Here is a 16,284-nt window from a genome sequence, read left to right on the forward strand (position 1 = left end):
CTAAAATGTGCCTTTTTCTTCTCTTCCACAACATTTCTCATCTCTTCTGTCCACCATGCATAGCCCTTTTCATATCTGTATCTCACTATCTTACATCCAACTTATAATTCTACAACCTTTAATAATATTTCTCTTTACATTTTAAAAACCTCATTCACACATGAATGCATCACTAAATTCATTGCATTTCCATCTAGGCTTTCACTTACCTTCCTTTTGAACTCTTTCCTGCATTTTTTCTGATCCATCTGCTCACTTGTCCACACTTCAACATCTCCATTCTTCCTTATACCATACATCCACTTCTCCCTGATCCTCATCCCCACAAGAACTGCGAAATGGTCAGAGCCTCTCAAGAATCCTCTCACAACTCTCACATCTAGCACAACCTTTCTCAATCTTTCATCCACAGTCACATACTCAATCAAATCCCTTTGCTCTTCTCTTCTACCATTCCTCATCCATGTATATCTGTATATCCACAAGATAACTTCCATTTTCATCTACTCCAGGAACTCCCCATTTAGCAACTTTCTCATTCATCACATCCCACTTTTGCATTCATATCACCCAATATGACCACATTTCTCTCATTCTCAAAACCATTTATACATTCAAATTTCACCAGGAAAGCTCCATTTCATCATTACCTTGTACAGTCTTCATATTCAGAGGCACATATACACATACCCATGCATACTTCACAATCCCAATCTTTCTTTTCACCCACACTCTTGGTGATAGCAGAATTGCATGTCCTTCTTTCCCTCTTCCCAAAAACTTTCACTCATTCCTTTCCATACCACACCTTCCATACCTCCCATAACTTTCATTCATCATTGTCATTTTCATTCCACACACCCTGCCAAAGGATATGGGTTTCCACAATTACCAGCATAACAAAGCTGCAACTTTTAAACCTCTCCACAAGCTCTCTCCTTTCACTCTCACCAGTCATCACATTTACATTCAGCGCCATAACCCTCAATTGCTTGTCTCTTTTAATCCACGGCATATGTGATGTACTCTAATGCTGCTTCTCGGCCTTTTGTGCTTCACCCTTGACAGGTCAATGTATATGTTGAGATGTAGAGGTATGTATATGTGCATGTGTGGACGTGTATGTATATACATGTGTATGTGGGTGGGTTGGGCCATTCTTTCGTCTGTTTCCTTGCACTACCTCCCTAACACAGGAGACAGTGACAAAGTATAATATTATTAAAAAAAAACATGACATATATCCCTGGGGATTGGGGGAAAGAATACTTCCCACGCATTCCTGATTGTTCCTTGATAATTGTCATTGTATATATGTTCTGGATTGCTGAAAATCTTTGGAGGATTACATATCTTCTACACTATTATGCAGTTCTTGTTCCTGATTTTGCAATACACTTAATAACATACACTATGGAGTGTTAGTACAGAAAGTGACATGTCAAAATATAAGGAAAAAATGTAGTGGATGAAAGAATTTTGAACAAATGGAAAATGCAAAATAGTAGCAAAGGGAAACATATCTGAGGAAGATGTACTGTCTGGGGCATTGCAAGGAACAGTTCTAGCCACAATGCTCTTCATAATCACGATTTCAAAAACAGGCAACGAAGTAAGACAGAGGGTAGTCAGATGTTTGACATAAAACATAGAGGGTAGTCAGATGTTTGACATAAAACATAGAGGGTAGTCAGATGTTTCACATAAAACAAGAGAGTATATAGAGCAACAGAGAATGTGGAAAACCAAGAGAATCTTTGAAGAGACTGGATAACATCTACAGATAGGTAGATGAGAACTTAATGGAATTCTATGAAGAGGAACAAGAATACATCAGTCATTGGACACCTAATGCTTGTGTAATGCCTACATACAGAGGCCTCACACGAAAAGAAATATAGAGAGAAACAAATGTCAGAGATGTGACAGTAATCATTGATGAAAAACTTGAATTCAAGGAACATATTGACAAGATAGTGCTTTCAAAAAACTTGAATTCAAGAAAGATAATGATGAGATGGTGCTTTCAAGCTAAGTAATGGGTGGAATTTTACTGAGAACCTTTGCAACAAGATACAAACAATGCTGAAAATTTTTAATGTATATATAAGAAGTAGACTCAAATACTGCCTTGTTGTATGATCAATAAAACATCCTGAAATAAAGTTAGAGAGAATACAGAAACATTTCAAAAGTAAGGTAAATGGAATGGAGTACAAGAATTACCATAAATTACTAAAAGAATGAAAACTTTATAGACTTGAACACAGAAAGAGATACATGGAATGGAGCATATGACATACCATAAATTACTAAAAGAATGAAAACTTTATAGACTTGAGCATCGGAGGGAGAGATACATGATATATATGCCTGGCAACAAATAAAGAAAATAAAGAAAAATGTCCTAAACCTGAAAGTAACCAGACAAGGATAATACAGCATCTTAGTCAGGAGTAATTCCTGGAAGAATATTAAAGATGTACAAGACAATGATACATGAATGTCCAGCAAGAAAGTTGAAATGATTATCTAATGCGAAACTGGATGATCTATGAAACTGAAATGGAATAGCAACAGAAATATCCAAAAGATGATTAGACCTATGGTTAAGGACAATACTGGATGAACCTAGTATAGATAACTATGCCAAAGGAGTAGCTGCTCAAAAGAATAGCATCATACATTGAGCAATATATGTGATGGGATAAGGCAAGGCAGTCAATAGAAATGTCATTCATAAACATACAAGTCAAGTGATGAGCACAATGTGCTAGCCCTACCAATAATGTAAAATCTCATCAAAGGTACTTGTAGCAAGGTAAGTAGGTAAAGTTACCCTTCCCATTGTGTACTGTCTGAGTGGGTGATCTACTACTGTTTCCTTAAACTTAAAGTTATCTCTTGTCAGGGAAAGCCAAATCTCCTCCTCCTTTGTCTTTTCTTTCCCTTCTTCCTATCATGTACCACTCTGAACAGAAAAATAAGATCTACTTAAGACTTGTTTCCACAACTCCAACAATATCAGGTGCTTTTTTCCCTTAAACAATCCTTAAATTCCAGCTCTTTAACATGAACTATGAATTCATCTGCATTTCTATACAATACTTTCATTCTACCATCACCTCTGCTTAACATTCCTACTTCTCTACAGCACTAGAAGAGGTGGTCTGTCCTCTTGCCTCATTTGATATGTCAAGCTTGATGAATACTCTACTGAATTCCATCTTGTTTTTGAGTTTCCAAGCATGGCATAGTACCTCCTGGCAAGATGACACCAAACCAAATGTAACCATAATTGGCTGTCCCTCTTTGTCTTGAATATGACCAACAATTCTCTTTCCTTTATCATAAAGATTGAATCTGGTAATAAGCATTTCTTCTTTCTTTTCCCTTCCCTCATCATTTCGTTTATGTTCTTTATCCAGTCTAGAAATATTCAAAGAAATATTTATATCAGTCAAGCTCATAGTTAACAAATCTTTCTAATTTTGGTGCCACCTAAGAAAATCAGTATTGGTTTATCAACCTCTGTGCCTTTGGCTTTCTCTATAATCCCCCTATTTGCTTATAAGCATTCATCTTGTATGCTCTGCACTTTCATGAAATTCTCATCGACTGGACCATAAATTTTCCTAACTGTTCAGTTTCTAATAGTACATACCATTCTGCCTACAGCTTCACTTAGTGCCCTGGGCACCTCAATTTCAGTGTCCCCAGGTTCCTGTCCCACTACATCAGTCAACGTGCTTCCAGTGTTGCCAAGCTCCCCAAAATTGCACCTCCCTCCACTAATCAAAAAAACATATATCTGTAGGCAGTTTATGGACATTTACTCTTGTTTGACAGCCACTCGGACATCTAGAATACCCGTTTCTGACCTCTTCTGCTCTTTTGTCATTCTGCCTTTGTTCCCCTGATTATATACTTTGTCATCTCCCTCAAATGATGCTAAACTTTGCTGATGATCATTCATCTTAACTTTTAATTCCCTGAGTTCCTTTCATTTCATGACATATCAAGATCTTTAATTGATTTCTGAGTTTCCTTATTCAAATTTCTAATCACATTAATCTTTAATCCTTTTTTTTTTATTATTTCAACCAACAACCCCAAATTTCTGTTCTTTAGTGTTACATGCTTATCTTTCCCTCTTGCTTTCCTTTTATAGATCTTGTCTCAACTGCCTGGTCTTGATATTCTCCCTTATCTAGACCTATTTCTGGCTAATAACAAATTGAAGAGAAGGGTAAAAAAACAACTCTAACATATGATATGGAGGTATATCTTGACTACCTTTTGTGGTCTGCTGGCTGTTCTAACTTGAACCAATTACCCTACTTACATTTACTGCCCTCCTATTTTCTTAGTTTAGGCAGGCTAAAGGTCTAAAACTCCTCCCCCATAATATATTGTAAGAATAACCAAGATATAGTTGGTTAACATACAAACAGGTTTTTTTTTTTTTTTGCTTTGTCGCTGTCTCCCGCGTTTGCGAGGTAGCGCAAGGAAACAGACGAAAGAAATGGCCCAACCCACCCCCATACACATGTATATACATACGTCCCCACACGCAAATATACATACCTACACAGCTTTCCATGGTTTACCCCAGACGCTTCACATGCCTTGATTCAATCCACTGACAGCACGTCAACCCCGGTATACCACATCGCTCCAATTCACTCTATTCCTTGCCCTCCTTTCACCCTCCTGCATGTTCAGGCTCCGATCACACAAAATCTTTTTCACTCCATCTCTCCACCTCCAATTTGGTCTCCCTCTTCTCCTCGTTCCCTCCACCTCCGACACATATATCCTCTTGGTCAATCTTTCCTCACTCATTCTCTCCATGTGACCAAACCATTTCAAAACACCCTCTTCTGCTCTCTCAACCACGCTCTTTTTATTTCCACACATCTCTCTTACCCTTACGTTACTTACTCGATCAAACCACCTCACACCACACATTGTCCTCAAACATCTCATTTCCAGCACATCCATCCTCCTGCGCACAACTCTATCCATAGCCCACGCCTCGCAACCATACAACATTGTTGGAACCACTATTCCTTCAAACATACCCATCTTTGCTTTCCGAGATAATGTTCTCGATTCCACACATTCTTCAAGGCTCCCAGAATTTTCGCCCCCTCCCCCACCCTATGATCCACTTCCGCTTCCATGGTTCCATCCGCTGCCAGATCCACTCCCAGATATCTAAAAACACTTCACTTCCTCCAGTTTTTCTCCATTCAAACTCACCTCCCAATTGACTTGACCCTCAACCCTACTGTACCTAATAACCTTGCTCTTATTCACATTTACTCTTAACTTTCTTCTTTCACACACTTTACCAAACTCAGTCACCAGCTTCTGCAGTTTCTCACATGAATCAGCCACCAGCGCTGTATCATCAGCGAACAACAACTGACTCACTTCCCAAGCTCTCTCATCCCCAACAGACTTCATACTTGCCCCTCTTTCCAAAACTCTTGCATTCACCTCTCTAACAACCCCATCCATAAACAAATTAAACAACCATGGAGACATCACACACCCCTGCCGCAAACCTACATTCACTGAGAACCAATCACTTTCCTCTCTTCCTACACGTACACATGCCTTACATCCTCGATAAAAACTTTTCACTGCTTCTAACAACTTGCCTCCCACACCATATATTTAATACCTTCCACAAACAGGTTTTATCGAGGGAAAATTTTTTTTAACAACACAAACAGGTTGTATCAAGAGAGGATTTTTTTTAATAACCTGTTGTCAGTGTTGCCATCAAGCTGCATTTATCTTAACAACTAAGAATTTAGTTAGTGACACTTTACATTAATTCCTAATACATTTGCTCATCGCTCCTAGGTTGGCCACCCACAGTATTGCTGTTTGGATATCCTTCATATGCTCAGTATTTTAAACCTGGGAATCCTCTCATCCAGTTTAATAACCTCTCAAAATAGGAATAGAAGAAATAGCTGAGAGGACATTTCCTTAAAAGCTTGGTCAGCTGTTCCTGTTGTTACTTCATTAAGGTGGGACACAGAAAGCTAGTACACCCATCCCCACTTTTTATGTGAGGGTTATGTTCCGCAGAAACCTTGCACAAAGAGAAATTGCATACAGCGAACCAATCAAAAGAGAAAAATGGGAGTTTTGGCACACTCAACTGCACACATCCACATAGTAACAAACTCTGTATATAAAGGGAGACTGGTATAAGGAGATTCCTCGCATAAAAGTAAAATTGCATGGAGTTTTCTGCATAGAGCAATGGATGGGTGTATAAGGAAATAGATATATTTGAAAAATGGCCACATTTGCATGCATCCAACCTCTAAATGTCATGTACAATGTAACTAAACCACATCCCCCATCCACATCTAGGCTCCAAAAATCACTCCATGATTTTTCCCTGACTATTTCATACACCCTAATTCAGCCCAATGACAAGTTGTCCCCTGTACACCACATCACTCTGATTCACTCTTATGCCATGCATACTTTTCATCATCCTGAATGTTCAGGATCTAATAACTCAAAGCCTCTTTCAATCCATCCATTCTTCCATCTCCTCACTCCCCTTTTCCTTGCTCCCTCCAATCATGACTGGTACATCTTGTTGGTCAGTCTCTCTTCACTCATCCTTTTTGTGTCCACATCATTTCAGAATATTTCGGTCAGCTCTCTCAGTCATCCTTCAGTTACTATTATAGATGTCTCACACTGTCCTTGCATGCACAATAAATCCTTCTCACACCACAGTTTGTCCTCAGGCTCTTACAGGAGATATATGAATATCAAGAGTTACACCATCTTATGAAGAAGCCAGTCAATGAAAACAGCAATGAACAACTCAGAATTGTCTTGACTCTTACCATCTCTCTCTGGGATTTTGGGAATAATTAGTTGCTGACCAGGAAGGGATGCCCAGGCTCTGGTCCTGACTGGTTTATCAGTTTCTTCTTGTATACGATGCTGTGGACACTGATGGGCGTAAGTTTGCTCACATTCTCCACACCCTGAGGGAAACTTAATAGTAAGAATTACACTTTTTTCACATATATTCATCATTTTCCCTTTATACACAGAGATACATGAAGTCAATGGACTGAACCAGAGAATAGGGAGCAGCTGGGGCAAACCATGAAAAGGTCTGTGGAGCCTGGTTGTCAATCAGAGGCTGTAATTTCAATGCATTACACAAATAGAGTGTACATGAGCAAATGAGGACTTACTTCATCTGTTCGTGATGCTATTTTGCTGGTATGGAAAATGGCAAACAAGCATGAAATAAAAATTCACTATTTACCAGATTATCAAAGCTCTAGCAAATGACAAAGACTGCACCCATTTCCCATATAATGTATATTGCAATGAAACTAGAGTCCCTCTATCCACAGCCAAGCACCATAGACCTTTCTGTGGTTTCCCCTGACCATCTTCATAGCCAAGCACCATAGATGTTTCTGTGGTTTCCCCTGACCATCTTCATATGTTCTGTTATAGACCACTAACAGCGTGTCATCCCTTAGATACCACACTGCTCCAGTATGTCCTATCCCATGGCATGTCTCATACTCCTAAAGTTCAGATCCTGAAAACTCATAGCATCTTTCACTCCATCGCTGCATGTCATCTTTGGTACCCCCCCCTCCTTTTGTTCCCCACACTTCTGACATAGACACTGTACATCCTCTTAGTCACTCTCTCCTTGTCCTATTCATATCGTGAAACCATTTCAGCATACCTTGTTTAGCTCTTTCAAAATACTACGCTTACTACCAAAACTCTGCCACATTCCTCGATTGATCAACTTTCCTCACACCACGTATTGTTCTCTGGCATATCATTTCCAACACATCCATCCTCTTTCAAACATTTGCATGTAAGAGTCCATGACCTACATCCATACAGTACCATAAGGCCTACTATGTGATCAAACATACCCATCTTTGCCCACACAGACAGACTTCTCTTTCCATACACTAGTTAATGCAGCCAGAGCTATACATGCTTAAAAAGTCATCAACACAACTAACTATGTCTATTACTTTTTATACTTGGTTATGTAGGACAATGCATCAAATCACATCATTAACTGTACACATCCAAGCATTATAGAGGATAGGGTCCCAAAAGAAAACTCAACACATAGACTAAATGTGTATTTTTATGGGTATGTTTGAAGGAATAGTGGTTCCAACAATGTTATGTGGCTGTGAGGCTTGGGCTATAAATAGGGTTGTACAAATGAGGTGGATGTGTTGGAAATGAGATGTTTGAGGACAACAGGTGGTGCGAGGTAGATTGATCAAGTAAGTAATGAAAGAGTAGAAAGATGTGTGGAAATATAAAGTGTGTGGTTGAGAGAGTAGAAGAGGGTATGTTGAAATGGTTTGGTCATATGGAGAGAATGAGTAAGGAAAGATTGATAAAGAGGATATATGAGTCAGAGGTGGAGGGAACAAGGAGAAGCAGGAGACCAAATTGGAGGTGGAAGGATGGAGTGAAAAAGACTTTGAGCAAATGGGGCCTGAACATACAGAAGGGTGACAGGCATGCAAGGAACAGAGTGAATTAAAATGATGTGGTATACTAGGGTCAATGGGCTGTCAATGGACTTAACCAGGGCATGTGAAGCATCTGGGGAAAATCATGAAAAGGTCTGTGGGGCCTGGATATGGATAGGGTGCATTACACATGACAGCTAGAGATTGAGTGTGAACGAATGTGGCTCTTTCTGTCTGTTTTCATGGTGCTACCTCGCTGAAGCAGGGGCAGCCATGCTGTTTCTTCTGGGGTATGGCAGCAACAGGAATGGATGAAGGCAAGCAGGTATGAATATGTACATGTGTATATATCTATATGTCTGTGAGTGTGTATGTATATCTATGTATTTCTTGATATGTATATGTATGTATATGTGCATATATGGGCATGTATGTATATATTTGTGTATGTGAGTTAATTGGCCATTCTTTGTCTGTTTCCGCAGATGCGGGAAACAGCGATTATGTGAATAAATAGATAAATATATATAGGGGAGAAAGAATACTTCCCACGTATTCCCTGCATGTCGTAGAAGGCGACTAAAAGGGAAGGGAGCGGGGGGCTGGAAATCCTCCCCTCTCATTTTTTTTTTTTAATTTTCCAAAAGAGGGAACAGAGAAGGGGGCCATATGAGGATATTCCCTCAAAGGCCCAGTCCTCTGTTCTTAACGCTACCTCGCTAATGCGGGAAATGGCAAATAGTATGAAAAAAAAAAAAAAAATAATAATAATAATAATAATAATAATAATAATAATCATAACAATCCTGAAACAGGAGTTGTGGGAGTATGTGAAAGAGTGTAAGAAAGTAAACTCTAGATTGATATGGGTAATACTGAAAGTGGATGGAGAGAGATGGGTGATTATTGGTGCATATGCACCTGGGCATGAGAAGAAAGATCATGAGAGGCAACTGTTTTGGGAGCAGCTGAGAGAGTGTGTTGGAAGTTTTGATGCATGAGACCGGGTCATAGTGATGGGTGATTTGAATGCAAAGGTGAGTAATGTGGCAGTTGAGAGAATAATTGGTGTACATGGGGTGTTCAGTGTTGTAAATGGCAATGGTGTAGAGCTTGTAGACTTGTGTGCTGAAAAAGGACTGGTGATTGGGAATACCTGGTTCAAATAGAAAGATATACATAATTATACATATGTAAGTAAGAAAGATGGCCAGAGAGCTCTAATGTATTATGTGTTAATTGATAGGCGTGTAAAAGAGAGACTGTTGAATGTTATGTGCTGAGAGGAGCAATTGGGGGGATGTCTGATCATTATCTTGTGGAGGCGAAGGTGAAGATTTGTAGAGGTTTTCAGAAAAGAAGAGAGAATGTTGGGGTGAAGAGAGTGGTGAAAGTAAGTGAGCTTGGGAAGGAGACTTGTGTGAGGAAATACCAGGAGAGACTGAGTGCAGAATGGAAAAAAGGTGAGAGCATAGGACATAAGGTGAGTGAGGGAGGAATGAGATGTATCAAGGGAAGCAGTGATGGCTTGCACAAAAGATGCTTGTGGCATGAGAAGCATGGGAGTTGGGCAGAGTAGAAAGGATAGTGAGTGGTGGGATGAAGAAGTAAGATTATTAGTGAAAGAGAAGAGAGAGGCAATTGGACAAGTTTTGCAGGGAAATAGCGCAAATGACTGGAAGATGTATAAAAGAAAGAGGAAGGAGGTCAAGAGAAAGGTACAAGAGGTGAAAAAGAGGGCAAATGAGACTTGGAGTGTGAGAGTATCATTAAATTTTAGGGAGGATAAAAAGATGTTTTGTAAGGAGATAAATAAAGAGCGTAAAACACGGGAACAAATGGGAGCATCTGTGAAGGGGACTAATGGGAATGTAATAACAAGTAGTGGTGATGCAAGAAGGAGATGGAGTGAGTACTTTGAAGTTTTGTTGAATGCATTAGATGATAGAGTGGCAGATATAGGGTGTTTTGGTCAAGTGGTGTGCAAAGTGAGAGGGTTAGGGAGAATGGTTTGGTAAACAGAGAAGAGGTAGTGAAAGCTTTATGGAAGATGAAAGATGGCAAGGTGGCGGGTTTGGATGGTACTGAGTGGAATTTATCAAAAAAGGGGGTGACTGTGTTGTTGACTGGTTGGTGAGGATATTCAATGTCTGTATGGCTCATGGTGAAGTGCCCAAGGATTGGCAGAATCCATGCATAGTGCCATTGAACAAAGGCAAAGGGGATAAAGGTGAGTGTTCAAATTACAGAGGTATAAGTTTGTTGAGTATTCCTGGGAAATCATATGGGAGGGTATTGATCGAGAGGGTGAAGGCATGTACAGAGCATCAGATTGGGGAAGAGCAGTGTGGTTTCAGAAGTGGTAGAGGATGTGTGGATCAGGTGTCTGCTTTGAACAATGTATGTGAGAAATACTTAGGAAAAAAAAATGGATTTGTATGTAGCATTTATGGATCTGGAGAAGGCATATGATAGAGTTGATAGAGATGCTCTGTGGAAGGTATTAAGAGTATATGGTGTGGAAGGAAAGTTGTTAGAAGCAGTGAAAAGTTTTTATCAAGGATGTTAGGCATGTGTACGAGTAGGAAGAGAGGAAAGTGACTGGTTCCCAGTGAATGCTGGTTTGTGGTAAGGGTGCATGATGTCTCCATGGCTGTTGAATTTGTTTATGGATGGGGTTTTTAGGTAGGTGAATGCAAGAGTTTTGGAGAGAGGGGCAAGTATGCAGTCTGTTGTGGATGAGAGGGCTTGGGAAGACAGTCAGCTGTTGTTCACTGATGATACAACGCTGGTGGCTGATTTGGGTGAGAAACTGCAGAAGCTGGTGACTGAGTTTGGTAAAGTGTGTGGAAGAAAAAAGCTGAGAGTAAATGTGAATAAGTGCAAGCTTATGAAGTACAGTAGGGCTGAGGGACAAGTAAGTTTGAATGAAGAAAAACTGGAGGAAGTGAAGTGTTTTAGATATCTGAGAGTGGATTTGGCAGCGGATGGAACCATGGAAGTGGAAGTGAGTCACAGGGTGGGGGAGGGGATGAAAGTTCTGGGAGCGTTGAAGAATGTGTGGAAGGCGAGAACATTATCTCGGAAAGCAAAAATGGGTATGTTTGAAGGAATAGTGGTTCCAACAATATTATATGGTTGCGAGGCATGGGCTATAGATAGGGATATGCGGAGGACGGTGGATGTGTTGGAAATGAGATGTTTAAGAACAATATGTGGTGTGAGGTGGTTTGATTGAGTAAGTAATGAAAGGGTAAGAAAGATGTGTGGTAATAAAAAGAGTGTGGTTGAGAGAGCAGAAGAAGGTGCATTGAAATGGTTTGGTCACATGGAGAGAATGAGTGAGGAAAGATTGTCAAAGAGGATATATGTGTCAGAGGTGGAGGGAACGAGAAGTGGGAGACCAAATTGGAGGTGGAAGGATGGAGTGAAAAAGATTTTGAGCGATTGGGGCCTGAACATGCAGGAAGGTGAAAGGGGCCTAGATGTGGAAAGGGAGCTGTGGTTTCAGTGCATCATACATAACAGCTAGAGACTGAGTGTGAACGAATGTGGCCTTTGTTGTCTTTTCCCAGCACTAACTTGTGCGCATGCGGGGGGAAGGGGGGTGTCATTTCATGTGTGGCGGGGTGGTGATGGGAATGAATAAAGGCAGCAAGTATGAATCATGTAGATGTGTATATATGTATATGTCTGTGTATGTATATACATTGAAATGTATAGGTATGTATATGTGTGTGAGTGGATGTGAATGTATATACATGTGTATGTTGGTGGGTTAGGCCATTCCTTCGTCTGTTTCCTTGCACTACCTAACTGACGCGGGAGACAGCAACAAAGTATAATAGATATTTATTTATTCATTCTATTTTGCTTTGTCGCTGTCTCCCGCGTTAGCGAGGTAGCACAAGGAAACAGACGAAAGAATGGCCCAACCCACCCACAAACACATGTATATACATAAACGTTCACACACGCAAATATACATACCTATACATCTCAACGTATACATATATATACACACACAGACATATACATATATACACATGTACATAATTCATACTGTCTGCCTTTATTCATTCCCATCACCACCTCGCCACACATGAAATAACAACCCCCTCTCCCTCATGTGTGTGAGGTAGCGCTAGAAAAGACAACAAAGGCCCCATTCGTTCACACTCAGTCTCTAGCTGTCATGTGATAATGCACCGAAACCACAGCTCCCTTTCCACATCCAGGCCCCACACAACTTTCCATAGTTTACCCCAGATGCTTCACATGCCCTGGTTCAATCCATTGACAGCATGTCGACCCTAGTATACCACATCATTCCAATTCACTCTATTCCTTGCACGCCTTTCACCCTCCTGCATGTTCAGGCCCCAATCACTCAAAATCTTTTTCACTCCATCTTTCCACCTCCAATTTGATCTCCCGCTTCTCCTCGTTCCTTCCACCTCTGACACATATATCCTCCTGGTCAATCTTTCCTCACTCATTCTCTCCATGTGACCAAACCATTTCAAAACAACCTCTTCTGCTCTCTCAACCACACTCTTTTTATCACCACACATCTCATTTACCCTATTATTACTTACTCGATCAAACCACCTCACACCGAATATTGTCCTCAAACATCTCATTTCCAGCAAACCCACCCTCCTCTGCACAACTCTATCCATAGCCCATGCCTCACAACCATACAACATTGTTGGAACCACTATTCCTTCAAACATACTCATTTTTGCTTTCCGAGATAATGTTCTCGACTTCCACACACGAAGGTGTTGCCTTTTATTGATTTAACTGTCTGCCTCTCTATTATATTTGCATAATAAACTATTCATACTTTTAATGACATGGTGAGGACAAAATCATTTATCATTTATGTCAAGTATATTTTTGAAGAAAACCTACTATGTGAGAAGAGAAAAGTCTTTACACCATACTCGTTTCTAAAATGAGTAGATCTGAATATGCCTTCAGCAGATACAATGGAATTCTAGTTCCTTTGAATGCAGAATCACTTCGTTATTTCATCGGAAATACCCGCCTTGGTATTGGGAGGGTCAGTGATGGCTGTTTAGTGAGCCAGCACTTAAGTGGTTGTCAAGTTGCACTGCTTTGAGCCAGGTAGCTGTCTTTTCTTTATGTAAGCATCAAGTGATGCCTATAGCACTGAAATTATTAACCTTACAAGGATTAACCTTACAAGGATTCATACTCACAAAAATCTGCTCCAATAAATTCTGCTTCCACTTCTTGGGTGGTAGCAGTGGAGTTGACTTCGTTATGATTCCCTTTATCAGATTCTTCAACTGCAAGACTTGGTGGGGTAACAGCAACTGTATCTGGCTGTACATTCTGCAAAATAAAGCTCTCACACTATACATCTTCTACAAGGTATGCTACAGTCAATACTACCAACACTCATAAGAATAAAGACCCTTAACTCTTAGGCTGCATCATACAAGCAGAGTGGTCTGCTTGACAGGTTGTGATAGACAGTAGAGTGGTAACTGGCAAAGACTTTGGCCAAAATCTTTTTAATACCTGGCTAAAGCTTCATTATCTCTTACCCACAGCTGTCACTAGTAATCTAAAAATACAGCTGGAAAAATTCCATACCTCACAATCACTCATAATTCATCAGAGTGTAAAAGCATGATCAAGGTGGGAATCTAAAACTATACAGATAAAATTATACAGCAACTATTATAGGAATATAAAACACATATACCGTGTATACTTGTGTATAGTTCGAGTTTTTAAGACCAAATTTTTAGGCAGAAAATTAATGGGTTGACCAATATATGGGTAACAGTTTCATCAGGTTGAAATCTGTGCATGATGGGAAGGGCTTGGCACAACTTTTAACTTCAGACATGAAAAATATCTACCAGTTACTGCCAGTAAACAATGGAAATGTAAAATATGTACCAATTAGTAATGAAAAGCTATGCAGTGCCTTCAGCAGATGAAGCTCTCAAACTTACAGTAGGCTAACTTACAATGTGCTTTCAGTAGTCTTTGTTGAAGTTGTTAGTACGGGCTACTTATCATATCATGTACGGTATCATAGTACTCACAGATCTTCAAAAAACACTGGTAATAAAAACCTTTTCGATATTTCACACAATATAATGATCCCCTTCAATCTGATATTGTTTACAACAAGAGTATCAGCTGTTTGGTCTTTCTGGCAAGAGAGTCACACAAACACCCATACTGGTATTTGTTTGGTGTCTCTTATGTAGTTTTGGTAATGAATATTTGTAAATCAAAAGTACTGTAACATTGTATTATATACAAACTTGTCATATTTCTGGGAAATAAGAGGCAAGACACTAAGTGTATGTGTATAAACACAGTTTCAACAAACAGAAATATTAAAGGCTGCTTATGAAGAGCCGATGCAAAGGCAAAGCCTCTGTGACCAGGGCTTCGCTGTATCAGCTAAAAAGTATTGCTTTTTGAAGCCTTTTCAGTTACAAAAAACTGTTACATCACAAATATATTTTACCTTAACTGAGCCTGAATGAATATATTCTCAGAAATGAATAGTAGTTTTGCTGTAACATGATGTATTTCAAAGTAAAATAATATAAAATAACGACAGACAAAAGAGGTTAAACAAACTTCCGATGTTCATGAGATGTTATTTGGTTTTTTAATAGTGTTTGGTTAAAATATTGTTATATTACAAAATATTATATTCATACTGTGCTTGATATAATACATTCATGGAAATGTAATATTTTTATTGTAATGATGTATGTATTACAGTGGAAAATGCAATAAAATCATGATGAAAACAATTGACTTTTGTCTTCTTTCATAGTTCCAAAGATGTTACCATAATCACTTTTCAAATGATTTTCAGTTGATAAAAAAGTATTTATTTTATATTTATTTTGCTTTGTCGCTGTCTCTCGCGTTTGCGAGGTAGCGCAAGGAAACAGACGAAAGAAATGGCACAACCCACCCCCACACACAATGTACACACACACACGCCCACACACGCAAATATACATACCTATACATCTCAATGTACACATATATATACACACACAGACACATACATATATACCCATGCATGCAATTCACACTGCCTGCCCCTATTCATTCCCATCGCCACCTCGCCACACATGGAATACCATCCCCCTCCCCCCTCATGTGTGCGAGGTAGCACTAGGTAAAGACAACAAAGGCCCCATTCGTTCACACTCAGTCTCCAGCTGTCATCCAATAATGCCCGAAACCACAGCTCCCTTTCCACATCCAGGCCCCACACAACTTTCCATGGTTTACCCCAGACGCTTCACATGCCCTGATTCAATCCACTGACAGCACATCAACCCCAGTATACCACATCGATCCAATTCACTCTATTCCTTGCCCGCCTTTCACCCTCCTGCATGTTCAGGCCCCGATCACTTAAAATCTTTTTCACTCCATCTTTCCACCTCCAATTTGGTCTCCCACTTCTCCTCGTTCCCTCCACCTCCGACACATATATCCTCTTGGTCAATCTTTCCTCACTCATTCTCTCCATGTGCCCAAACCATTTCAAAACACCCTCTTCTGCTCTCTCAACCACTCTTTTTATTTCCACACATCTCTCTTATCCTTACATTACTTACTCGATCAAACCACCTCACACCACACATTGTCCTCAAACATCTCATTTCCAGCACATCCACCCTCCTGCGCACAACTCTATCCATAGCCCACGCCTCGCAACCATACAACATTGTTG

General features: G+C 39.8%; 1 protein-coding gene across 3 annotated transcripts in view; it reads right to left on the bottom strand.

Annotated features, from left to right (window-relative positions):
- LOC139760043 (uncharacterized) overlaps positions 1 to 16,284 on the bottom strand; it is a 300,444-nt gene that overhangs the window by 165,087 nt on the left and 119,073 nt on the right. For all 3 annotated transcript variants that reach the window (XM_071682807.1, XM_071682799.1, XM_071682788.1), the window contains 2 exons: positions 13,754 to 13,889; positions 6,891 to 7,034 (listed from right to left, as the gene is read on the bottom strand). In XM_071682807.1, the coding sequence (XP_071538908.1) occupies positions 6,891 to 7,034; positions 13,754 to 13,889 (280 nt within the window). The remainder of the gene's footprint in view (positions 1 to 6,890; positions 7,035 to 13,753; positions 13,890 to 16,284) is intronic.

This window comes from Panulirus ornatus, chromosome 3 (assembly GCF_036320965.1).
Source record: "Panulirus ornatus isolate Po-2019 chromosome 3, ASM3632096v1, whole genome shotgun sequence".
Lineage (NCBI taxonomy): Eukaryota > Metazoa > Arthropoda > Malacostraca > Decapoda > Palinuridae > Panulirus > Panulirus ornatus.